This window comes from Cricetulus griseus (genome assembly GCF_003668045.3).
Source record: "Cricetulus griseus strain 17A/GY chromosome 1 unlocalized genomic scaffold, alternate assembly CriGri-PICRH-1.0 chr1_1, whole genome shotgun sequence".
Classification (NCBI taxonomy): Eukaryota; Metazoa; Chordata; class Mammalia; order Rodentia; family Cricetidae; genus Cricetulus; species Cricetulus griseus.
The window spans coordinates 233,337,722-233,363,196 of NW_023276807.1; the positions used below are offsets into that span (position 1 = coordinate 233,337,722).

Consider the following 25,475-nt stretch of genomic DNA (forward strand, 5'->3'; position numbering starts at 1 on the left):
TTCTTCTGCTGAAATTTGTCGCTGGCTTTGCTGTGAGGTGCCTTTTTCCTTCTTGTTTTCTCCACACCTTCTCTTCTGTAGTCCAGCCTGGTCTCAGACTCTGGGCTCTCCTGCCTCTGCCACCTGATTTTGGAATCACAGGCCTGTGTCAGGGTGTCACCACGCACATCCTACGACAGTCTTTATGTTGGGTATTATACAGTTTACATTCAAATTCTTCCTGTAATATATTTTGTATGCTTTTTGTTTCTTAGTTTCATAATCTTTAGTATGTTGGACAAATATTTGGAAGTCAATTTAAAGCTTTCAGTTTTCTGAGTTCGTATTTATGGTAAGAATATGCGTTCTTTGGGGGCCAGGTGTGGTGCTGCACATGTTTAATCCAGTACTTGAGAGTCAGAGGCAGGTGGACTTCTGATCTGACTTCCACACTAGTCTGATCTATATAATTGAATTCCAGGTCAGCTGAATAATGAGACCCTGTTGTCCACCCCTTCCCCCATCTCACCCCCAAATGTACTGTTTTAAACCCAACTGAGGCTCTATTCTGTATGTACTTTGATACCTATTTTGCCAAACCCATTTTAGTTCTTTACTAAAAAAATTACATATGTATTACAGTGTAAAATTATAGTTCTGGTGTCAGTATTTATATTTAAAGAGAGACAGTTAATTTTCTTTTATACACTAAAAGTACACTGTAAATTTGTTTTTTTTTTTTAGCTAAAGAGTTTGTTACTTTCTTTTTATTTTTTTACTTGTATTTTTAAATTATTTTTTATTAGTTCAAATTAGAAACAAGCCTGCTTCATATGTCAATTTTCTTTATTGATGACATTGTAACTTGAAACTAATTCTAATCCAATTCCAGGTTCTCTGTAAACAGCCATGGTTTTCTTATTGGCCAAGGATTCATATGTGGGTCTCTTAACATGTTGGAAAAATTAGCTTAAACTATGCAAAAATCCTGAAGACATCAGAGGCACATTGTTGTTTTAAAGTTCAAGTCGATGTCCTCAGATACATGGACTGCAGTCATGCTTCTTAAGATGTTTCCATTTTCATAGGCTTCCTCTGCTTCAAAAAAGCATAGTTTCATAGGACACCAGATCTTAGGAGATGTGTGGGGTGTTCATGGACTCTAAAAGGAGGAGCTGTGTTGAAGAAGACAATGGAAGCTTTTAAATGAGCTAGATTTCATGTCCTGCTTTAAAGCGTTTGAGGAAATGCAGAATAGGAAATGCTTGGGCTCCATGATATTATTAGTGCTATTTTTATCCTCAAAAGTTCAGAGGTTTCAGGAATGAGAAAATATATGCAAAAAACGGGGGCATTCATTGTTCTCGTAATTTTAGTAATGTGCTTCCAAAGATGTCTATAAAAAGCAAGCTTACAAAAGTCTTCATTTGCCAATTTACTGATATGCATATAGGTAGGAAGAATAAGAAATGTATACACAAATGTACACATAAGTCCCATTCTACCTACGAATATGTTAAATGAAAATATTAAGACATTTTCAAGAGAGCTGGGTTGGCAGTTAAGAGCACTTGTTGCAGAGGATTGGTCCCCAGCACCCACGTGGTGGCTCACAATCTTCTATAATGGGATCTGATGCCCTCTTATAGTGTGTAGACATACATGCAGACAAAGCACCCATAAACATAAAATACATATGTGAATTAATCTTTTTCAAAAGGAACAAACAAGATGTTGAAAAAAACCACAACCCAGGCGGTGGTGGCTCATGCCTTTAATCCCAGCACTCGGGAGGCAGAGGCAGGCGGATCTCTGTGAGTTTGAGACCAGCCTAGTCTACAAGAGCTAGTTCCAAGACAGCCTCCAAAGCCACAGAGAAACCCTGTCTCAAAAAAACCAAAAAAGAAAAAAGAAAGAAACCACAAAAATTGTGTATTATTTTATAGATGAGTATATTACCTGCATTTAATTCTAACCCCAACCATTCAGGTTTTGCTGTTGATTGCACTTGATTAAGTCCAGTTCTATGAATGTCTAGGTTGCTGCCCTTGAATTCTTATACAACTGAAAATAACATCCACAGTTGAAGGTAACATCGATATTAATTCATGGAGAAATGGGGCCAACTACTTCCTTGAACAACTAGACTTTATTTTTCAATGCAGGGGCCTATTTATAAAAGATGATAGCATATATTAAAGGGAATGCTTTTTCCTCGATGGAGTTTTTTTTTTTTAATGAATAGTAATCTAGACGTGAACAACTTTCATGAAGATATGCAGAAAATTAAAGTGATACAATGAGTTGAGCTAGTCCGTAAAATACCAATCATTCTGTTCTGAAGACTAAATAAAGGAAGGCTATTTTTGGTCTGTAGATGTGATTGGTAGTAATAGCACTGGACAATATTGTTCTATTACAACTTGTTGTGTAGCAACAAATAATTGTTTCATTTTGCTTCGATCACTATAAGTAACTCACCAGCAGCTAGGCTGTAAATGGAGAGTCCATTGTGCTGACCCCTCGCTCATCTCTCAAAGAATATTATGTCAGTGAGGTGGTCACTGTAAACTGTGTGAAGTAACTTTGGATGAGGACATGTGGAATGTTTTAATATCTTGCATAGAGTTGTGATTCAGTATTTTCTTGTTTGAGAATGAAGAATTAACTGTATTGACAAAACATACAATAACAAAACACCAACAAGCTAGCTAGCTTCAGTTTCTTGGGACTCTGAGCTTCTTATGCCAGAAGCAGGGCATCTTGATCTCATTTTTGGGGACAAAAACATTAGAACTGAATTAGACCAGTGTGTTAACCAGTTTTCAGTGTGGACCTAGGATTTTCAAAGTCTGTATCCATTCATTTCTTTGCAAATACAATGTCAGGCTGCCTCCTTCCAACTACTACCTCTTTGAACTCAATAGGAGTGGGGTTTAGTTGTTGTCTCAGAGTCTCACATTCCCAGCAGTGCTGGGTCATCCCTACAAGCTCCCTGCATGTGGGACAAGTACTCTACCCATTGAGCTAGTAGTAGCGTGCTAAAAGGAAGCACAGCTTACTCCTTATTGCCTCGCCTTTTAAGTCATGCTGTTTTGTTGTATGTTCTTATACAACCTCATATGTACTGTTAGAGTAAGGGTGGGTGTAAATAAATGAAACACAGGTTCACATTATATGCCCTGCAAAGAGAATTGTTGTATGCAGAGAAAAGTGTCTTTAAGGCTAAGTATGACAGGTGTCTTTAACATTAACTCTGCGTTTTCTTTGCCGCATGATTGGTTTTAGGATATGACAGCACGTGACCTGCTACAGCAGCGGTACACACTCCCCAATGGTGACACTGCCTGGCGATCGTCACCCCTTGTGAATGCTGCTCGAGAAGGCAAGCTGGTCCTGTTGGATGGCATCCACCGGGTCAACGCTGGCACGCTGGCTGTATTGCAAAGGTTTGTGTCACACAGTCTCTCTGCCAACCTAAACCCTGGGTTATGCAGATCCTGAGGAATTTACAATTCTATACTCAAGTTGAATAAAGTATTATTAACATTTGTTGTTATAAACACATGATTATGAGGCTCCAAACCCCACTTCTGTGCCAGAATTTGCTATGTAAGAGCTGAAGGAAGAAAGCCCGGCAGCAGTGGTTTCCAAGTCTTCCTTCCTTCCTTCCATATGTAGATTAAGATGAGCAAGGAGCCATACAGCTGGAGCGTCTAACTGCACTGCTTAGAAATCATCCCAGATCTACACTGGGGCCTGAGCTTTAGGAACTTTTTTTGTTTAATTTTGAAACAAAATAAATGTTTAATATAAAATATATATGTATTTGCTTGTTTCAATCAGTTGGCGTACAGATGAACATTTCTGTAACCACCATTTTCTTGTTTTGAGTATGAAAAAGTTACCCACACATTTCAAAAACTCTAGAATTCTAGAATTTAATTTTGAAATATTCTCTATGTGTAATTTTCTGTGGAAAATATTCATAGCCTGTGTCCTTTAAAAGGTTACTGATGCTTTTCATCCCTTCTGCTACATGATTTTTAATCTGACTTGCTGGGAAGTGTCAAATAGATGAAACAAGCCATTTCTTTAACTAGCTAACCACGGTTTTTTATTGCTGACAAGATGCAGATACCAAGTGCAATGAAAGATTCCAAATGTGTTGTGTTAATCTTGATTCAGTTTGTGTGGATTTAAAAATAGTAATCATGAAATTTTAGTGATTTACCACAAACATTTCATAGACTTACAATTTCTTTTTCTCTGCCAAACATGAATGTGAATACAAAATGTGAATACAAAATGAGAAGAGACTCAGTCCTCTCTTGTTGGCTGTCTCTCAGATGTCTGACCAAGTACAAAAGAGTGCAGTGTTCCTGCACTGTGCTAAACTTGAGTCTCCAGTTCTCAGCCTTGGGCCACCTTGCAGGATGGAACTTTAAAAATACCAATGCCTTGTAGGCAGATTTTTCTTTCCTGCCCTGGTTCCCAAATAACCAATATGGATACTTAATATTAATTATAAATGTTTGGCCTATTACTAACTAACTCTTACAACTTAACCTATTTTCTATTAATCTATGTGCTGCCCTGAGGCTCATGGGAGTTACCTCTCCAGCATCTCTTGCTGACTCTCCACCTGGCTAGCTACTCCTCTGACTCTGCCCTTCTTCTTCCCTGAATTCTCCTGGTCTGGCTCTCCTGCCCAATCTTTCCTGCCTAGCAATTGGCCAGTCAGCTCTTTATTAACCAATGAGAGAAATACATATTCACAGTGTGCAAAGATTGTTCCACAGCAGTGCCTGGCCTTCATCTCCACTAATTATTGAAGTAATTGATCCAGGCCTGAGTTTTGAACATGGGTATTTTTAAATACTGCCTAGAGGTCCTAACTTAAAGTCTAGACTAAGAGCAATGATGTTAAGCATCTATTTCATATTAATTGTTCAGTTTTCACACTAAATCTATGAGGTTGGCTCTTTTTTAATTTTTGCCTTAATTTTATAATAAAATTTAGAGAGATGGAATGGTTCTCCCTTCCCTGATTATTCAGCGAGTAAGTGCAAAGTTGGAATTGAACAGGAACCATTCTGCCTGTGCCCAAATCTTTTGCATTGGTCTTTGCTCTTTGACCTTTATAGTACCTAACTGGGGTGTCTTATGTTGTGTGGGTAGCTAGGTTATTTCAGGGCTGCTGTGGGAAATAACAGTGGAGTTATTTCAGAGGCTTTTGATATTTTAAATCCTGCAATTCCAACTGTAGAAATACTTTGATATTTTCCCTCACGAAGTCTCCATTCTCTTACATTGGATTCAGGAGTGTGTGCTAACTGGCTTGCTTCTGAATGGATGCCCCACAGTTGACCTGAGATACTCATTCAGCTGTTTTTCTCCCACCTCCTCCTCCCCTTCTCCTGCCTCTTCTCCTTCATACCTCTCTCTGGCATTCGGGACTGCTACCCTGCAGAGAGTCTAGTACATCTGCCAAGGATAACATAAAATGGCACTGACCAAGTTACCACTGTGAAAAGTACACCTTCAGGCTCGCCCACCAGCAATGACAGGCAGGTTAAGTATTAGCTGAGTGATTCTGCCTCTCATGTGTTGTTGATTAATTTGTTTCCCCCACCCCATCAGACTCATCCATGACCGGGAGCTCAGCCTGTACGATGGATCGAGACTGCTGAGACAAGACAGGTACCTGAGCTTGAAGGAGGGACTGCAGCTAACAGATGAGCAGCTGCAGGAAAGGTAATCTGGAGTGCAGTATTCTCCTCATTTTTTTAACACTTATTATATGTACATGTATGTGTGGGTACACACTACAGCTCACACACAGAAATCAGAGAACAACCTAAGAGAGTCAGATCTCTTCTTCCACTGGGGCCTTGTAGATCAAACTCATATCCTCAGGCTTAGCAGCAAGCGCCTTTACCCCCTGAGCCATCTAGGCAACCCTTGAATATGTTATTCTTACTAACAGCTAAGTTGAAATTATCATTCCATATTTTCGGCTGAACTTAATCTAACCTGATGCATCGGAAGCTTTCCCTTTCCCATATTAGAAACACAGAAGCTGCCCAAACCCAGCGAAGTATATTAATCACTGGGTGTACATTTATATTTTTGCCTTGTAAAGGAAATGTTAACTTCTGGTTACTTAGATTACTCAAGGGGATTTCAGAACTGCATATCGAGGTTTACCTTATCAACTGCTGCTGCTTGGAAGTGGCTCCATTTAGTGTTTAGGTCAGTAAGCCAAGGAGATCACCCTCATTCCATCCTTTTATGCATGGCACTCACAGTTTGTACATTATTTGTGTGTGAATCACGGTTGGTAGGGAAGAGTGCAGATTTTCAGAAAGATGAATCAGAGTAATTGAGCAACAGCGCCTGTGTTTGCCAGGCAGTTTTCCTTAGGACGTCGGGAGCCCTGAATTTCTGCCAGATATCCAGGAAATGACAACCTTTTTCTGTGGAAAGGATCCACGTTTTCTCTGACAGCCATACAAGGTTTCGCAAATAGAAACCCTCTTAGGAACAGAGTGGACTTGAGCTTCGTGTTGAGGGTTGTGCCCATAGTGGTCCTTAGTCCTTCCTTCTCAAAGGCTGTGCCTCTCCCACAAGTGCATCTCATCTCCGTCCCCAGCATCATGCTGAGAAAGGGGAGGGAGGCCATGAAAATACTCACTTTTCATTACAGTTTAAAAAAGAAGTTTCACTCTTTCCTAAGGTCAAACATACATGAGACTTGAGCCAGATAGAAATTCCAGAGCATTTTATGAAAAACACCAGACCCCTGTCATGAGTTCCATGACTGTCTCTCATGTTCCACTTGTATTCCTAGAGGTTTTTGTTTCTAATACCTAGCAGGTTCTTTTGATGTTTGCCTCTTATCACCAAGCAACGAGCTTCATCAGTGTTTGTTGACTTGTCGATGTTAATAATCCCCAGCTGTTTCCCTGCACATGAAATGAAGTTGCAGACCTTTGTCCATCTCTCTTCTCATTGCACATACTTGTTTCCAGCCCCTTATTCTTCTGGGGGAATTTTATTGAACTTTGTCAGGACAGCATAGGAACTACAACTGACTCATTCAATATATTAAAATAGATTTTTTTTCATACACCTATCTTGTCTTCCCTAAAGTTAGTGATTTCCTCTGTATGAAAGATTGAACTCTAAGTGAAGAAAATGCAATGAAATGTCAGAGTGGAAATCTGTACGATAATGGTGTGATGACACTGAGGGGGAAGTGGCCCTCTTTTCTATGTTTAAGTCACCTTTTTATCCCAGTCATTTCTCTCTGTTGGTGAAATCGCATCTCCTTCAGGCACACCCTAATTTACGATTCCATGTTCTGTCAGTTTCGTATTCTTCCTGCGGTAATTCTGGACTCATTTTAGATTGGTAGCTCCTGTGCATCTTAGGCCTGAATCTCTCTGGTCTCCAGTGCTTTTCATTATTTAGATGTAGGCAGAACCTCCTGGCCAGAACTTGTAGTGTTTTTCTTTTTTATATCCTATCATCCATCTGTTGTCTTCATTAAATTTTCAGAAGCAAGATGTTCTAACAGTGATCCTTTCTTGTCTGAAATCCTTGTACCTGTTGAAGGGCTGGAGGAATGGCTCGGTGGTTAACACATGCCTGGCTCTTGGAGCGGACCTGGGTTTGATTGGCTTACAACCACTTGTAACTCTAGTTCTAGGGGATCTGATGTCCTCTTCTGGCCACAGAGGGTACTGCACTGAGTGCACAAACCCACACATATAAACATGCATACACATGGTTAAAAAGAAAATGAAATGAATCATTAAAATACTTGTCAGGTCCAAAGGAATTTGGATTCAGTTCTTGTTTATGAAACATCTAACAATAAATGTCTGATGGCTATAGTTAAAAATTCCTAAGGTTGCAAAGGCCCATCTATTCAGGCTAGCAGAAACTGACTTGAAGATGTAGGCCTAGACTCTTTGCTCTTTGTCTTTGCTGATTTTGTTAAGCTTTTAGCTATTTAGATAACTGTGATATTCTGTAAATGTACACTATGAAAGGATAAGAAAAGCAAAGCTCACAGTCTCTTTCTGGACTGTGTTTATGATTTCAAGTTTTATTTTGATGTGCAGCTAAAGGATCTTCAGCTCCTTAATAATTTACTTTTATTTTGTGTTCATTGGTGTTTCGCCTGCATGTATGTCTGTATGAGGGTGTTAGAAGCACCAGAACTGGAGTTACACAGGTGTGAGTTGCCATGTGGGTGCTGGCAATTGAACCCAGGTCCTCCGGAAGAGCAGCCATTGCTCTTAACCACTGAGCCATTTCTCCAGCCCCCTTCAATTCAAATTTTAAGACTCAAATTTAACAAGGATAAAACTAAAATCCTAATCTTACAAAAGTGACTAACTTGTTTGTAAACAGTTAAAGATAATCAAGATGTGCAAGTTAGTGGTCAGCCACCTTATAAATGATCAGATTCTTTAATGTGCTCAGAACTGTGCTTGTAGTCGTGCTAAGTACAAATGTTTTCATTTAGAGACAAGTGTTAGCCTTCTGTGTGCGATGACATAGCCTGTTTAAAACCAGGTGTACTTGGTAGATGAGATGATGGCCTCACCACCCCCACCCCACCCCACCCGAGAGAGATCTGCTTTTCTAGTAAACATGAAACTTTAGGCTTGTTTACCCAATAAAATTCTTCTCTGTACCCAGCCAAGTCTTTCTGTTTAGGACAGTGTCACTGGCACAGGCATTTTGAGGGTGGACCTAACACATCTGCCTGTTGAAAGTCTAATTATTTTCGTTGCCAGTATCCCACCTTTGTAGCCAAGCAGCAGTTACTTTCTTCTGATTGAAAGCAGTTCTTGTTGTCACTGTTAACATAATCACATTGCAGAATCTGCCACCCACTAATAGTATGGTAAATTTCTTTACCTCTTCTTGGTTGGTTATTTTCCATTTAATATGGTAACCCATTTCTTTCATAGTCATGATGAACTAGATTCATCTAAATCAGTTGGCAATATTCCTTCCAGGGTTGTTCTTCTTGGGTAATGTGTTTACATGTTACTGTGCTGATTGCCTAACAGCTTGGCTCAAAGGACATCACAGAGTATAAAAAGCCAGAAATTTGTACTAAGTGAGGAAATCCACTTGTTTCATGAGTTGTACTTGTGAATAATTATGACTCATTATCCACCATGAGTTGATGCTTCATGTTGTCCATGTCTGTCTACCATGCCACTCTGGGCATTAGTATGTAAAGTAAAATTTCCTGGCCTAAAGTACCTGCCCTTTCTTTTTGTATTAAGTTACGTGGCTGAAGCTCTATTTTTGTAGCATTTAAACAAACTCACTTTTTGTTTTGATTTATGCCTCATTTCCTTATGGAAGATTTTTAAAAGAAAAATGTCCCAGAATTGGCAAGGGAGGGTTTTTATTATTTAAAAGGGATTTGGGAGGGATGTAGCTGCCAGTGGAATAGCCCCTATAGTCTTACACAAATAGATAAATCTATCTCTTAGGAATGGCTTTCTAAGAACAGTGTCTACCAGTGTGAGGAGCAGTGCCTCTTAAGGGGTGACTGCAAAGCTCCTGGTTTTTGATGCATGTGAATGGCTTACTGGTAATGCAAATCCAAGAACATCTTTCCCTTTGAACCCAGTTCTGAAGATGCAGACACCTGCTTTGATAGGAACAGTTTTCTTGCTTGTGTTTGGGAAGATTCCTTAGACTGTCAGTATCAGATGTTTCCCAGTTGTTTCATTGAGAATAGCAGTCTCTCACATATGAAGGGAAGGGTGGAGTTGGTCCTCAGGAAATAAATACCTGGATCCTGGGACTTTATTCTTGTCAAGAGTCCGTCTTCAGTGTTGAGTTTGCCTGGGTCTACTCTCACAATCCCTGGCTCATGGTAGACTACTTAAGTTTTGGTTTATTTTGTTTGATTTTTATGTGTGTGTTTGCTTATATGTATGTATGTATGTGTACCACGTGAGTGCCTAGTGTCCACAGAGATCAGAAGAGGTCATCATATCCAGTGGAACTGGAGTTAGATGGTTGTGAACTAACCTGTGGGTGCTGGGAAATGAACGCAAGCCCTCTGCATGAGAAATGAGTGTTAACAGCTGAGCTGTCTCTCCAGCTGCAGTAAATGCTTTTGAATAAGTGAATAATCCTAAGCTGAGGTAGAGTTTAGAAAGCCAAGGAAAAGTGATTGTTGACCTTTAGGCTAGCATTATTTCCTTAATAAATAATATATAAGTCTGTTTATTAGGTGTACCTTAATGTACTTCAATAAAATGATGCCCTGATGGCATAGGTTCCCAGAATTAACAGTGATGTTTGTGTACCCCCAACCCTTTCAACTTCATGCCTGAACCCAGTTTCATAAAATAATATTTATCGCCCTCATTGTTTACTAGTTCTTCCCTAAGGCCATAGCCTTCTTCATGTTCAGAGTGCCCTGCGAGGTTTACATTGTTCTCGGGCAGTCATGTGCCTAACCACCTTTAGAAATGTTAGCGTTTTCTTGTTTTGTGATATCAAGAGTGCAGGGACACAGCAATTAAAAATAGTGTGATGGCGCCATACGTCAGACACCAACCACGCATACTTTTTTTGTAGCAAATAAGGACCAAAATAGAACTATTCCTTTTAATGAGAAAAACTTACTTTTTGTAAAGAGGGAATATAAATTCTAGACTGATAAATGTGTCCCTTCCTGCTGGTGGCTGATGCAGAGAGGCAATATAGATTTATGGCCTGTTCTGCATATTCTTAGATATGCTCTACTACTTTTTACTTTTAGCGAATGTTTTGTTTTAAAAGGCTAGTATTGAATGTCAAAAGCAGTTCACAATCTCTCATTCCTTATTAATTACTGATGAATCATAACAGCATTTGACAGTTCTTCATAGAACGCATTCCCCAAGCCCTTTATTCTTACTATGTTAGAAGTCAGCTATAGTATGAACATTCTCTCCGACCTTCCTAAAGACTGTACCAGCTTTTTAAACAATTAATTCATGAAAGAAATGGACAAATTCAAGGGAGACCCCAGATTTTATTTTGGTGTTTGGTTCCCCAAACATAAGCCTTAAGGAAGTTCTGATGTTTGAAACGAATCTCACGTGCTTTTATGGTCAAGAAATCCTTTCTAAACCCCGTCCCTGCGCAGTTTGTAACTCCTTTTTATTGTGAGTTCTGTTTGTCTGTTGATACACAGAATTCAGCAGCTCTCATAGATTCACTCATTCAAGACCCAGTTGACACTGAAGTTCGGACAGGAGAATACTGTCAGTTCTTACTCCTTCACGAATTGTCCTGGTTTCTAAGTGCTTTGAAAGGGGTCTTTTGGTCATGGTGGTTGGATGCAGCAGCACACACTTATCTGCTGCTCTAGGTCTTGTCCAGTGTGCATTGGGAACGAATGCATGCTGTGTGGTTCCCTGGCATTGGAAAGAACAGGCCATGTGGCCTGTGCTCAGATCTGTGTGACTTGTCAGTTTTGATGGGAGCATTAGTGTTACACCATAGGAGGCCAGTTTTAACTCCTGTTGTAGCCCACAATCTATGTCATTACAGAAACCTTCCATATTAGTTTTCCAAGTTATTTTAAATGCATATCCAACCAAGAAGTAGTATAATTTCCTTCAAAAGGCTGGGGCTTATTGAAGTCATTCTTTGTTAGTAAGGGCTTTGTGTAGGTCAACTGATCTGTGGAACGGCATATTTAGAATATACCATTTGATCATTTTTTATATCTTGTGCATTCATTATCACAATGAAGACAACAAGCATATCGAAATTCCATGAATACCTTTATACCCTATTAGGGCTTCCCTCCTGTCCCTCTCAGCCTCCTCTTCTGGTCATTATATAGCTTGTTTGGTTTTTAATAGTTAGAATCACTATGCACTCCTTTTGCCCACTTTCCTTCTCAGTTTCTGTGAGATTATCCATGTTAAATAGCAATGGTTCATTCCATTTTATTTTATGATTATGATTTTGGTTTTTTGAGACAGGGTTTCTCTTTGTAGCCCTGGTTGCCCTGTAACTCACTTTGGTAGACCAGGCTGGCCATGAACATCAGAGATCCTCCTGCCTCTGCGGACCAAGTGCAAGGATTTAAGATGTGTGCATTCACAGCCTGCTCATTCCACTTCTTAATGAAGAACATTAGAAGGGATTTTAGATTTTCAAACTGGACCTGTACCCACAAATATATCAAATCCCTATAGTCTTTAAATGCTTACAAAAACCACATTTTTATCTTCTAAAATTTTTAATCCTTAGGGAATGATACATATTTATCTGAAAGGAAAGCTTTATCTTGTATTTTGTTTTGTTGTCCTATTAAATTCTAACAAAGTTATACCTAACCTTGGCTTTATATATTTACAGTGCTTATTTATGTATACATAGTGAAGAAGTACCCTTCTTCAGCCTCAGCGTTGTTACTGTTGTTACCCCAGAGGTTTGCTGATACTCCTTGAAGCTGGTGACAGATTCTCCTCTCTAACTTGCAGGCTTAGGAAATTGAGCATCAGGAAATGGCTCTCTGTGTAACTATAGTATACAAGGAAGCCTTCTGGGAGAACTTCTGACTATAGGTTCTTCTCATCCTGTTATTCAGGGGTTTGGTGGCTGTTTTTATCAACAGCGTGGACCTTTCTCCCAGCACATGAACCATGTCTGAATGGGTCCCCTTCAGATTGGCCAGCCCCCTCCCTCTCTCTGGTGGTTGTGAGAACCAATAATAGAAAGCCTACTGCAGACAGTGTGTGTTCCAGGCTGTGACTGTTACTGTGTCTACACTTGAAGCACCCAGCTTGCCTCAGTTCGGTTGCTCTTTGGCTGACTCTGCTATGCTGTGTGTCCTCTTCCTCAGTTGCAAATATACATTAGGCTTCCCCTCGGAGTGCCTGTTGGATTTTTGACTTTTATTCCCTGATTTGCCGTCCCTCATCTTAAGTGAGAAACTGTATCTGTAGCTAAACCATGCTCTGTACCTCCCTACCTCCTGCCTACCACCTAGGTAGGAGTCAGAAGGATCATGTGTGAATCCAGGAACTGTTACTGAGCCTCGGGAAGTCACCTGGTTGGCAACCACCTTAGCTGAAGGAGAAATGTGGTGGCTTGCCAGTCTCAGGATCCCACATGCGGCCTCTCCTTTGGTACTAGCACCCACAACCTAGAGACACTGGCCTGTCCTCAGGACATTTAGGCCGATTACATGTGTAACCCTTCGCTGCTTTCCAAGGATGGCTTTTTTTTTTTTTTTTTTTTTTTTCATATATCGTCTTCAGGCTCTGCTACAACATACAGACATACATACATACTCTTTTTAAAAAAGCCCAGTGAAGTGAAATATCTGTGAAATTGTAGTAATTCATTGATTCTTATCTTTTGGGTGGCAATTTCCAAAGTTGATTCTTTTTTTTTTTTTTTTTTTTTTTGTGACTCACAAATAACAATATGGCCTCACAATTTTATGTTGTTGTGACTTAGTAGAGCTGCCCTCTGTCTTGATGCAATTTCCTCCTATCTGAACTCTTTAAAGTTCTTCTAACTTCACACATGCCCACCCCCTGATACTCTGGGGTCCTGCAATGCCAATTCCATATTTGTATTTTTGTTTTCCTCAAACCTTAGTAAGCACCTAAATTTTTAGCTGTTTTCGCTCAGCAAGAATGATGTTACCCTCTAAAAATTATTATTGCTGCTTTTTTTTTTTAAGTGGGATTGATAAAAACTAAAAATATCACCTACCTGGTTGGATCATAATAAGATGATTTGTTCTTTGAGTCCTCCCACCCCAGACACTCAAATGCTTTGCTGCCCAGGAGAAGTGTCACCCTCCTCTGTGTTCTGGGATATTGACTTGCTTCCATGGATTTCCTAGCATAGATTGCTTAAAGAAAAATAAATTTTAAAATCCCAACATGTTTGTGTCAATGACAAAAGAGTGGTATATGAGTTCTACTTTCTTCACCTTTTTAATTACTAAATAATCTCTTGATAGCATAATTATAAATTTAATATGATCACATATAACTTACTTAAATTGTCTATATTTTAAAAGTCTCCCCACTCCAAAAGATGCATTTTAGTTTCTCTATGATTCATTTAGAGTAGGCTCCTTGAAAAGCAGGTTTTGAGAAAGCTTAAGTGACTACATAAACATGGAGGATCTATGTGATGAATATGAACTTGGTGTGGTTTCATTTCAAGGGATTTTGATTTAATGCATTAGGAATGAGAACACGTCAAAGCAGTGATTGTGGGGCGGGCTGGGGTTTCATAAGTACATATTGTACATTTATCAGTAATTATTTCATTCTCTTACTCTTAATTTCAGTCTCTTACTCTTAAAGTCTTGGCATTTTTCCCCCCAAAGCCTATTCTTTTTGTTTCTTTGTTTGTTTGCTTGTTTTTCCTTTGGGGTTTTTCAAGACAGGTTTTCTCTTAGTAGCCCCAGTTGTCCTGGTACTCACTCTGTAGATCATACTAGCCTTGAACTCATAGAGATTTCCTTGATTCTGCCTTCCAAGCGCTGGGATTAAAGACTACTGCCCAGTCTATTCTTGGGCTAACAAATCTGACATTATTAATAGAATGACTGTTTTTGCTAAGCTCCAAGTCTCATGACCCAGTTTCTATTGTGAATGGTGATGCTTTGTTTTTCTCCCTCCCTGCTTTAGATCTATTTTCCCTATCCACCCCTCGTTCAGAATCATCGCTTTGGCAGAGCCCCCTGTTATTGGGAGCACAACACAGCAGTGGCTGGGACCAGAATTCTTAACCATGTTCTTTTTCCATCACATGAAGCCACTTGTGAAAAGTGAAGAAATCCAAGTGATAAAGGAAATGGTAAGAACGAGGACTGCTCTAGGCTAGTGCCCATGGCTGTTGTCATTTGAAGTTGCCCAGATCCCTGAGGGCTGTAGTCCTGCAGTTTCCTGACTGGTCAATGGGGCACTGTAATTTCTGTGAGAGCTGTGATCTCCATGTCCGCCTCAGCCAGGAATCACATGTGGCTCTCTGGGAGCTCTGGAAATGTATTCTTCAGCAGGGCAGCACCAGCCACATTAAATAAAACATTTTAAAATTCAGTTTCTTAATGTACTTCAAGTTAGATAGCACAGAAAAAACATCTTTGATCATCAGAAAGTTCTGTTTGACTGCTATTCTGATCACTACTAATTAACATTTTACATAACTGTAACCATCAATAGGAATACTAGAATTATTGTTTGATTTGGGGGTCTATATAAGCACAGTTATGAATGAAGCCCTGGTCTTTAGGGTTCAACATTCTGGATCTAGTCACATTCTCACAGTTATGAATGAAGGCGTGATCTTTAGGGTTCAACACTCTGGATCTAGTCAGATTCTCACTATGGATTAGCTTCCAGAGCTCAGGTAGATTAGTCATGGTTTCCTCATCTGAAAGTGAGAGTAATTGTACTTTCTACACTACAGAATTTATTTTTAAAATAAACATTATAAGGTATGTATAAAATAGAATTAGAGTTTTTTTTAATTCCAGTTACTTAAATGGCTAAAGAAACTTGGAACCAGTATGCTTTCAAAGATGTTACATCATGTCATTAATATCTCTTATTCTGTTAAATTTAAAATATTAACTTATTATTGCTTAAATGAAAATTGTTTACATTTATTAAATTATTTGCCTTAAAGTTTATTATGATGAAAAGAGATGTGTGTTATTTGTCCAGATGTTCTTCTGAGTTCATTGAGTTGATCATGCCATCAAATGTGCTTTATTTTTAGTTTTGTGTTGAGACAAGTTCTCACTCTGTAGACCATATTGGACCTGAACTCTTGGCAATCCTTCTGCATCTGCCTCCCAAGTGCTGAAATTAGAGGCCTAAGTCACCACATCCCATGAGTATGTGTTTCAAAAGTCTTTGAGGCAGTCAGACAACTTGAACATCCATTTTGTACCCAGGAGTCCTTTGGGCCACATAGTAGTCAGATGCATTCATATAATATATGTGTGAAATTAAACCAGTAATTAAATAGCTTGTATAAATTAATATTATCCTATGGGAGTTTTGTTTCCATTACAAAATGCGTAACGGCTGGGCATTGGTGGCGCATGCCTTTAATCCCAGCACTCGGGAGGCAGAGGCAGGTGGATCTCTGTGAGATCAAGGCCAGCCTGGTCTACAGAGCGTGTGCCAGGATAGGCTCCAAAGCTACACAGAGAAACCCTGTCTCGAAAAACCAAAAAAAGGAAGGAAGGAAGGAAGGAGAAAGGAAGAAAGGAAGAAAGAAAGAAAGGAAGAAAAGGAAATGCGTAACTTAGATCTGAAAAACACTGATGCTCACAAAGCAGGAACTGCTGTTCAGGGATGTGCTAGATGCCAGTTTCCTGCCTGTGGTCTGGTTGTATGCTGAGAAAAAGAGGCTTTGTTTTATTTGCCTGGCTGTTTAAAAGAATGCTGGGCCTCAGGTGTTTGCTGAGAAGATGAAGTGGCAACTTCATTCATGACTTCAGCATAGACCTATTACTTGGAGACTTTCTAAAAACACCCTTCCAGTATTACTTGCTGAATTGTCCTCATTTCTTCCTGTTTTTCCTTCTGTCATAAAATAGGTCCCCAGTGTACCTCAGGAAGCTTTGGAGAAATTGCTGTCAGTTACACACAAACTCAGGGAGACCCAGGATCCAACAGTAAGTCTGGGCTCTGCCTGCACATTTTCTGTTGCTCACCTGCTGTGATTTTAGCGGCTGTTTCTATCCCATGTGCTGTGCTTTGCCTTGTGGGTAGCATAACCCTGATGTCAGTGCCTGGAGCATGGTTGTTCTTCCTACCTCAGCCATAGAGCATGACTTAGCTTTGGAGGAATCCTGGACGTCCTGTAGCTCTGCTCTGTCCCTCCATCTTATCTACTGAGGAGCAGTTTCTATTCTTTAAGTTCTGACTTTAAACTATTGCCTATGCTTTCAGCTTCAGCTTCAGCTTTTATTCTATCTTTGCTAATGAACTTTTTGTATTTCCATTTCAGGAGAAAGTCAGTCACTCTCTATAAAAAGTGTGTGTGTGTGTGTGTGTGTGTGTGTGTGTGTGTGTGTGTGTGTGTGTGTATGGGGGTCAGAGGACAATTTGTAGGAGTCCATTTCTCTCCTCCTACCATGTGGCTTTCAGGGATAGCCTTCAGACTTGGTGACAGGCCCCTTTATCCACTAAGCCATTTTGTTCACCCAAGCACAGCAATTCTGTCTTTTTTTTAATCTGTAAAATGTGATCAATTACCTCTTCCTCATGAGAAGGGTGCAGTGATTAACATAAAAGCATATGTTTAAAAATATCCAGTTAGTAGCTGCTTAGTAAATACTAGCTTTGACTGCTGAACTGGATACTATGGGATCATTATAAACTCAACATGTGTATCTATCTCTTAAATAACTATGTTTAAACTGCCTGTCCCTGATTTCATTGCTGGCTGATAGTAATCTGCTGAACTGCCTAAAGCGAAGCCTTGACATCATTAATGATCTGTGCTTTCCTGATATTGTCACATACTCTGAAAGCAGGTCTCTCCAGTGTGGCATCATGTGGTTGACTGCTGTTGTCCTTGTATCAGATTTCCAAATCTTTGTCCTGCAATATTACTTTCACTCTATTAACCCTTCACCAGCAACTCTCTCATTGCATGGCTTTCAGTTAGTTTTCTGCAGAAGCTTAACAAGTTACCCTTATTACTTTAACAAATCCTGGCAATGGTTAGTCTTAACAATAAAATTTTGAAGTCAGTATCACTGAGCCAAAATGGAAACGTTAGCAAAGTTGAACTCCTAGGAGGCTCCAGGGAGACCCTACTCTGAGTTCCTTCTGACTTTGTAATTGCTACCTGCATTGCTTGGCTTTTGGCCCCATCATAACCCTTCCTCTGTAGTCCCATTATTCCTGGTGTCTTTGTATTGAATTTTCTTCTGTCCCCTCTTACAAAGATGCATAAGATTGCATTTAGGAGTCACCAAATTAATCCAAGACAATGTCCTTCTTTTACAAATTCTTAGTCTCATCTGCAAAGACAGCTATTGCCATAGACAGTAACATTTGTAAGCTCCAGCAACTAGTGCGTGCCTGCATGTGTTTTAGACATGGATGATTTTCCAGTTGCCATAGTTCTCCTGCTAATTACCTCTGGGACCTCATCTCATCTTTCCCCATTACTCTTTTCAGCTTTGTTATTTTCTCTGCTGTTGCTAAGTTTTAAATTCTTTAGTAATTTCTTATACAAATAAAATGTATTTAGATTATATCTTCCCCACTCCACCCAGATGCCCCCTCCAAATCTTTCTCTCCCTCCAGTTCCCCCATCCCAACTTCATGTCATGGTCGCCATTATTTCTCCTCCTCTTCATCCCCCTCCCCCTCCCTCATATCTCACTGAGTCTTCCATATTGTCCTTGTAGTGATCTTTCTCAGTGTTTCCAAGAGTTCTTCCCATTCTTCACACGGGTGAAGGGCTCCATTGCTGTTGTCTATGGATTGAGGACAGCATGACAGGTGGGCTGCTGGTTGTGTCACTCGGCTGCTCTGCCAGCCTCATTTCCTCAGCTTTCCCGAAGCCCCTCAGCTCTGCCCACACTTAGCTTGGTGCTATTTTAACTCCAGCACACATTAAAATGTGTCTGTTCTAGAAATGCCTGGAATGTGTTTGCTCTCCATTAACTTGGTTCTCTGAGCCCCTCTTCTGCTAGGTGGCTACCTCAGTCCCCTAAGCAGAAGTTACTTGTCTGCTTTCATGACACTCGCAAATACCCAAGATGCTGACCCATCACAGATGCCTTGCAGCTTATTTTTAGCTCTTCAATTAGAACTTGAACTCTGTGAGTCTGAGACTTGTTCAGTCTTCTCTGACTTCCTAACCTGGAACCTACAGATAATAGATGCTTAAATCTTTGAGGAATGAATGGAAAATTAATTACTTACTAATATATTAAGAGATCACCTCTAGGCACTTCTCCCCAGGCAGTGTTACATTTTTTATTAAAAGAAATAATTCTTTGAGAGGAAGGAAGGAAACATTATTTTTGCTATTTCTCATGATATCTTTTGTATTTTTTAAGCAGTTGAGGTACTAATAATTGTGCTAATATGAAAAACCGCTGTGAGCATGTTGTTAATTTGCATAACCATGGTAACCAAGGGAATGTACTTCACAGGCTCACTCTCCTTTCTGCCAGATAAAGTTGCAGTTAGAAATTTGATAGTACAATGTTAAATCCACTGGGACTTTTAGAATTAAAGTATATGCTGAATTTTTAATTGAAAATCTGAGGGCAGGAGTTGCCACATCCGTTATTCAACACCAACATGGCTCAACATAAAACTTAGTTCTGGTGTTTTAAACAGTAGGTGTTGTAAAGAATTCAGTGCTGTCTAGTGAGGGAATTACTCTTCTTCGAGCCTGTGAGAAGACTTCAGGGTTGGTTGAGATGAGGCGGGAAGCCCACAAAGACTGGGATGTTATACCCTAGGAAGTTACCTTAGCTTATTATGGACGTTGGAAGAGTCATGTTGGGGTTCGTTTGTCAGACATTGTGTGGTTAAAATAGGAACTTTTCATAGTCTGAGATTACGGATGGGAATTCCTGAATCCTCTGCTCTCAGGCATAGCAGTAAATACTTATCCACAGTCCTGCCTTCTTCCTCATTTGCCACTTAGTAATTGGGGCCATTAGCTGCTACCTTTCTTTTCCATCTTGGTGTCATAACCTTACTGTAGGACTTTATCTTTTTGAGGGAACCTGATGAAGTAGCATCTGTTTGTGGTGTCGATTGTCTCTGTCCTTCTTTCCCATACTATGGCCAAGTAAGTTAGACCTGAGTGAGGTGATGTTCTGGTTTTAAGCTCACACCACTACTTTGCACAGAACACTGCTGCTGCTTTTAGAAATGAGGCCTGAGTTATTCAAAGAGTAGTTCATGATCCAGGGGCATTTGCGAGCAGGCCTTCTGAAAGGTGGCATGGTAGAGTCAGACTGACACCTCATGTTCAATATGGGTTCACATTCCTTTGACTTTCATGCTCCTATCTGTAGCATTTCTCTTGCTCACATTACTACTTTAAGCCCTGGTGTCTAAGCCCTGGTATCATTTGTCAATGTTTTTTTTTCTACTTATTTTGGCATGTTATTTTTAACTGAATGTATGGTTCTTTATATTTAAATATTCTCTATGTCTAGAATGCGCATTGATTGAAAACAAGGATTCACCAAATGTTTGTGTGTAAATGAGTTTGTTGAAACTTGTTTAACTCATTGATGTGGTAGATGTTGGTCATATATTCCTGACCTGGTCCCAAGACCAGATGTGTAAGTCATATTGTCACTGAAGCATGGCACTAGTGGCAGCAGACACACATGTCACCGAGCTGTGAAATGCTTGAGGATGGGATCATTGAAACTCCTTTGGGGGTCTCAGAGGTCACCTCATGCAAGCATGTCTTCAACATTTTCCCTTGTCCACTTGAACTCCAGTGCTTCCTCTTTTGCCCCTAAGGTGCTCGGGGTCACTTTATTGCCCTCATCACCCTTTGTGACAGTAATCTGGCCCTGTAGTGGGGCCCTCAAAGGTCAAATAGTTTCAAAAGGGCTTCATTCCTCTGGCTTAGTTAAACCATGCTGTTGATCTGAGTTGTGAACTAAGTCAGTAATAATCTTATTATTATTAGATTACTACCAGTAATCTAATTACTAATAATCTAATTCACTAAAATTGTGTTACTGCCTCTTTGTGAGTGTGTCTGGCTGCTTTCACTGTGAGGAGGCTGTCTAGCTCATCTGTCATTTCTTGAGCACCCTTATCTCTACCATTTGTGGAGCACCCCCTCTCCCGTCATCTCTGTCAGTCATTTGGGGGGCAGCCCTGGTTTTCTGACCTGCCCTAATTGCTATAGAATCAATTTAGAATTTATCCTTGTATCGGTTTCACAGGGGAGGAGGATGCTGTTAGTGTCATCTTAAAGATAAGGAAACAGACTTGAGAAACAGTGTTTAGTCAACATCACATGGCTAATGATAATCTGATTTGTCTAAGTTGAAAGCCAATGAGCAGTAATGTTGCCTGCCAAGAGAATTTCAAACTCAAGTCAGCAGATAGGCATGGAACGCTTCCCAGGGCCTTGGCTCTTTATTAGCAACTGTAGCAGTGAAATTTGGGGCAAGTATAGGAAAACAAAACGAAATAATTCCATCAGTATTAAGAAAGGGGTTCCATCAGCAATCTGCCACTGAGATGGTAAACTAGTTGACATCTTTGTGGCCAGCAATCTAAACTGTCCACAATTCCTTTTTTCTGTTTCAGAAACCACAGATTTGCTTAGAGCTCTAAGAATTTTCAGAATATCTTAACAAGTCAGCTGTGTGAAGAAGAAAAGCGAGAATAGGCGATTGTACGTAAGGGTTATTTGTGAGGCAGGTGTGACCTGCATTTAGAACAGCCTTCCTCCCCTACCTGCCACCCCATTGAAAGACTGCAATTGAAAGTAATTGATAAATGCTTTCTGTAGATTAGTAAAACTATCCTGAAGGCTATTTTAAGTGTAAAACGGATTCTATTCATTTTTGTTCTTAAGTCATTTGTTGCACATACTTAAGCTTGTCCTGGTCCCTCAGGGATAGGGAATTGTGCTGTGACATCCATCTACAGGGACAGCAACAAGCTGAAGTGAGACTCTTAGCAAACTGTCTTTGCCTTTCATAGGCACAATCCTTGGCAGCATCGCTTTCTACCCGTCAACTGCTACGGATCGCTCGCCGGCTGTCACAGTATCCCAATGAAAATCTTCATGATGCCATTACTAAAGCCTGCCTTTCCAGGTAATCCCATTCACCTTTTGCTATACCCTTGCATAGAGAGCAAAGCAGACGTGTTTGCTGCCCCTTTTGTATAAAGTGGTTTTGCGCATGTGACCAGAGAAATGATGAGAAAGTTTGCCATCTCTCTGGAACCTTGGTTGGAAAAGAGTCTTCTGTAGGAAATTCAGTGCCCTGTGTTGCCTAGAGCAAGTATGAGGGTCTATGGTGACACTGTGTGCTAGGGTGGTGAACACAAGGTGCTATTTTAAGTTAACTCAGAGTTTTGAACTACCTATAGACTTTTATAGACTAGCAGCCCTAAACCCTGGAATGTATCAACTTTTATTACCTAAGGTATTAAACAGTCCATCTGAATACAAGGTCACAATATATGATTAAACTAGGGGCTGAAGAGATGACTCAGCAATTAAGAGCAATGGTTGCTCTTGCAAAGGACCTGGGTTCAATCCCAGGACCCACATAGTGGCTCACCACCATCTATAAGTCTAGTTCCAACGATCCAACACCCTCTTGTGGCCTCTATGGACATGAGTCAAACACATGGTGCACAGATATAATAAACAGGCAAAACACTTAGACATAGTAATTTTTTTTAGGTTAAACTATTCTTGAGAAATAAAGAATATTAAAGAGATAGGACATTCAGAACTAGAACTCCGGGAACTCACAGCAGAACATTTGAAATTACCCAATGGATATACTTCAGAAGGTGTAGGAAAGCTGAAAGCTAGCATAAAGCATACCAAGCATTGGTGAATTTGAAAGAAAAAATGAACAAAAAAGTTGAGATAGAAAAATAAAAGAAACCTAGTGGGCTGATAAGCAGTAAAGACAGAGTTGTAGAAGCATTGAGGTAGAAGAAAGCTAACACAAGTTGAAGAGATGCAAAATATGAAAGGCTGTTAGTAAACAAAAGATACCATGAGACAGGGTAAAATCTGCCTAATGGGACTTGTGTGGGTTTTGCTGGGGATTGAGCCCAACACCCGGTGCTTGCTAAGAGACAGGAATTATTCCAGCCAATTTTAGCTAGAATGTTCTAGAACTGTAAAATATGAGTTTATATGTTGAAATGTGTCAGTTTACAAATGGAACAAATTAAAAAAAATTCCCATGGTGTGACAATACTATACAGCCATAGGACAATTTTAAACATTTCAAGAGGAAAAGCCTACAAGGAAACAGGATTAGACTGATGGCTTGAGAACAGCAGCAGTAAATTCCAGAAGGATCAGGTGTCCTATTTTTTGTTTCTTTATTTTTTAATTTCATTTCATATTCCCACCACAGTTCTCCCTCCCACACCTCCTCCAGCTCTCCCTTGCCTCACCCCCGGTCCATTCCTCCTCATGAGCAAGGACTCCCATGAGGAATCAACAGTCTGGTATAATAGGTTGGGGCAAGGCCAGGTCCCTCTCCCATGAATTAAGGCTGAGCTTGGCATCTCACCATAGGGAATGGATTCCAACAAGCTAGCTCATGTACCAGGTTTGTATTGTGATCCTACTGATAGATCTATCAGGAGCCCCTCTGATAGATCAAGCTTCACAGCTGTTTCCCACATATGGTGGGCCTAGTTCAGTCCTCTGGATTCTTCACAGTTTTAGGTCTAGAGTTCATGAGTTTCCACCAGCTTGGTTCAGCTGGGTCTGTAGATTTCTCCATCATATATTCCCTCCTCCCTCTCTTCTGCTGGATTCCTGGAGCTCGGCCTGGTTCTTGGTTGTGGATCTCTGCCTCTGCTTCCATCAATTACTAGGTGAAGGCTCTATGATTATAGTTGGAGTATTCACCAATCTGATTACAGGGACAGGCCAGTTTGGGCACCCTCTCCACTATTGTTAGGATCTTAGCTATCCTATTTTTTAAGTTACTATAATATAAGTGAGAAAGAAAGATCTGATGAAGCCCAACCATAACCAAACTCTTAATAAAGCCAGGAATATTCTTAGTAAACCATGGATAAAAACAGTTCTTCAGCTTGCTTAAGACTGCTGACTCTTGAGCCAGGGGAAAAGTAGAAGATAACAAGAATGGAGATAGCATAATAGAGGGAGACATTTAAGTTTACAGAGAAATCAGGCACTAGGGAAATATCTGGAGATCTACAAAGATGACACCAGGTAACAATCTAAGCAACAGAGGAGAGGCTACCTTAAATGTCCTCCCCTGATAATGAGATTGATGACTGGCTTATATGCCACCCAGTAGCCCTCATCCAGCAGCTGGCAGAAGTAGAAGCAGATACCCACAACTAATCACTGCACTGAACTGGAATCCAGTTGCAGAGAAGAATGAGTGATGAGCAAAGGGGTCCAGACCAGGCTGGTGAAACCCACAGAAACTGCTGACCTGAACATTGGGGAACTCTTGCTCCCCAGACTGATAGCTGGGATACCAGCATGGGACTGATCCAGACCCCAGGAACATGGGTTTCAGTTGAGGAAACCTCATAAATCTATGGGACCTCCTGTAGAAGTTCAGTACTTATTCCTAGCATAGGTGTGGACTTTGGGAGCCCATTCCACATAGAGGAATACTCACTGAGCCAAGACACACAGCGTGGTGGGGGGCTAGGCCCTATCCCAAAAGGTATGATAGAGTCTGATGACCCCCCCCTATGGAAGGCCTCACCCTCCCTGGGGAGCAGAAAGGATATGTGATAGGTAGGGTTTTAGTTGGGACAGTGGTAGGGGAGGAGGGGAGGGAGAAGGGAACTGGGATTGTCATGTAAAACAATCTTGTTTCTAATTCAAATTAAAAAAAAAAAAATCTGCAAAAAAAAAAAAAAAAAGACTGCTGACTTGAAATCTGCAGCAAACATTTCTCATTGTAAAATGCTTTGGGTATTTCCTTAAGCATTATGTAGAAGATGAATATAGTATTATCTTCTACATTTTTATCCAGTACCCAAGATAACATGATTGGTTATAATAAAAGCATCCAAGACAAAATCATGTAAATTACTAGAATAAACAGTCTAAAAGCTGGGCAGTGGTGGCGCACGCCTTTAATCCCAGGAGGCAGAGGCAGGCGGATCTCTGTGAGTTCGAGACCAGCCTGGTCTACAAGAGCTAGTTCCAGGACAGCCTCCAAAGCCACAGAGAAACCCTGCCTCAAACAACCAAAATAATTAATTAATTAACTAATTAATTAATTAAAAAATAAACAGTCTAATGAAGTTCTTGTGTGCTTAGATCGATGACATTCTTGTCTTTTTGCAACTGTGGGTCAATTAAATAGCAAACATGCAATCCTGTGGAGGAAAGAATTGATCTATTGACGGTTGTCAGAGTGAAGCCATCCTTATGCCTGCATAGAAGAGGATTTCACTGTTAGGAAATTGTACTCCCAACAGTCTACATTTTGCATGGTCAGAATCCCGCAAGGTAATAATGAGCTTGACAAGTGATTCTCAAGTTGGCATGGAAATAGAAAGTTCCAAAAATAGCCAAGGGAAGTGTGAGGGAAGTAAGTATCTGTGAGGGAAGACACTGTCTGTTGTGTGGATGCATTTCTCATAACCTTGTTGCTTCAGGGAGACTCGTGGATCTTAGTGTGTGTGAAAAGCATCATTTTAAACATAGAAGTGGATGGGCGTGACAACAAAGGGTTAAGACTAACACTT

The 25,475-nt window shown here is 40.2% G+C and overlaps 1 protein-coding gene across 2 annotated transcripts in view; it reads left to right on the plus strand.

Annotated features, from left to right (window-relative positions):
- The window catches only part of Vwa8 (von Willebrand factor A domain containing 8), a 330,350-nt gene that overhangs the window by 121,567 nt on the left and 183,308 nt on the right, over positions 1-25,475 (plus strand). For both annotated transcript variants that reach the window (XM_027390074.2, XM_027390075.2), the window contains 5 exons: positions 3,268-3,428; positions 5,623-5,736; positions 14,688-14,856; positions 16,610-16,687; positions 21,732-21,847. In XM_027390074.2, the coding sequence (XP_027245875.1) occupies positions 3,268-3,428; positions 5,623-5,736; positions 14,688-14,856; positions 16,610-16,687; positions 21,732-21,847 (638 nt within the window). The remainder of the gene's footprint in view (positions 1-3,267; positions 3,429-5,622; positions 5,737-14,687; positions 14,857-16,609; positions 16,688-21,731; positions 21,848-25,475) is intronic.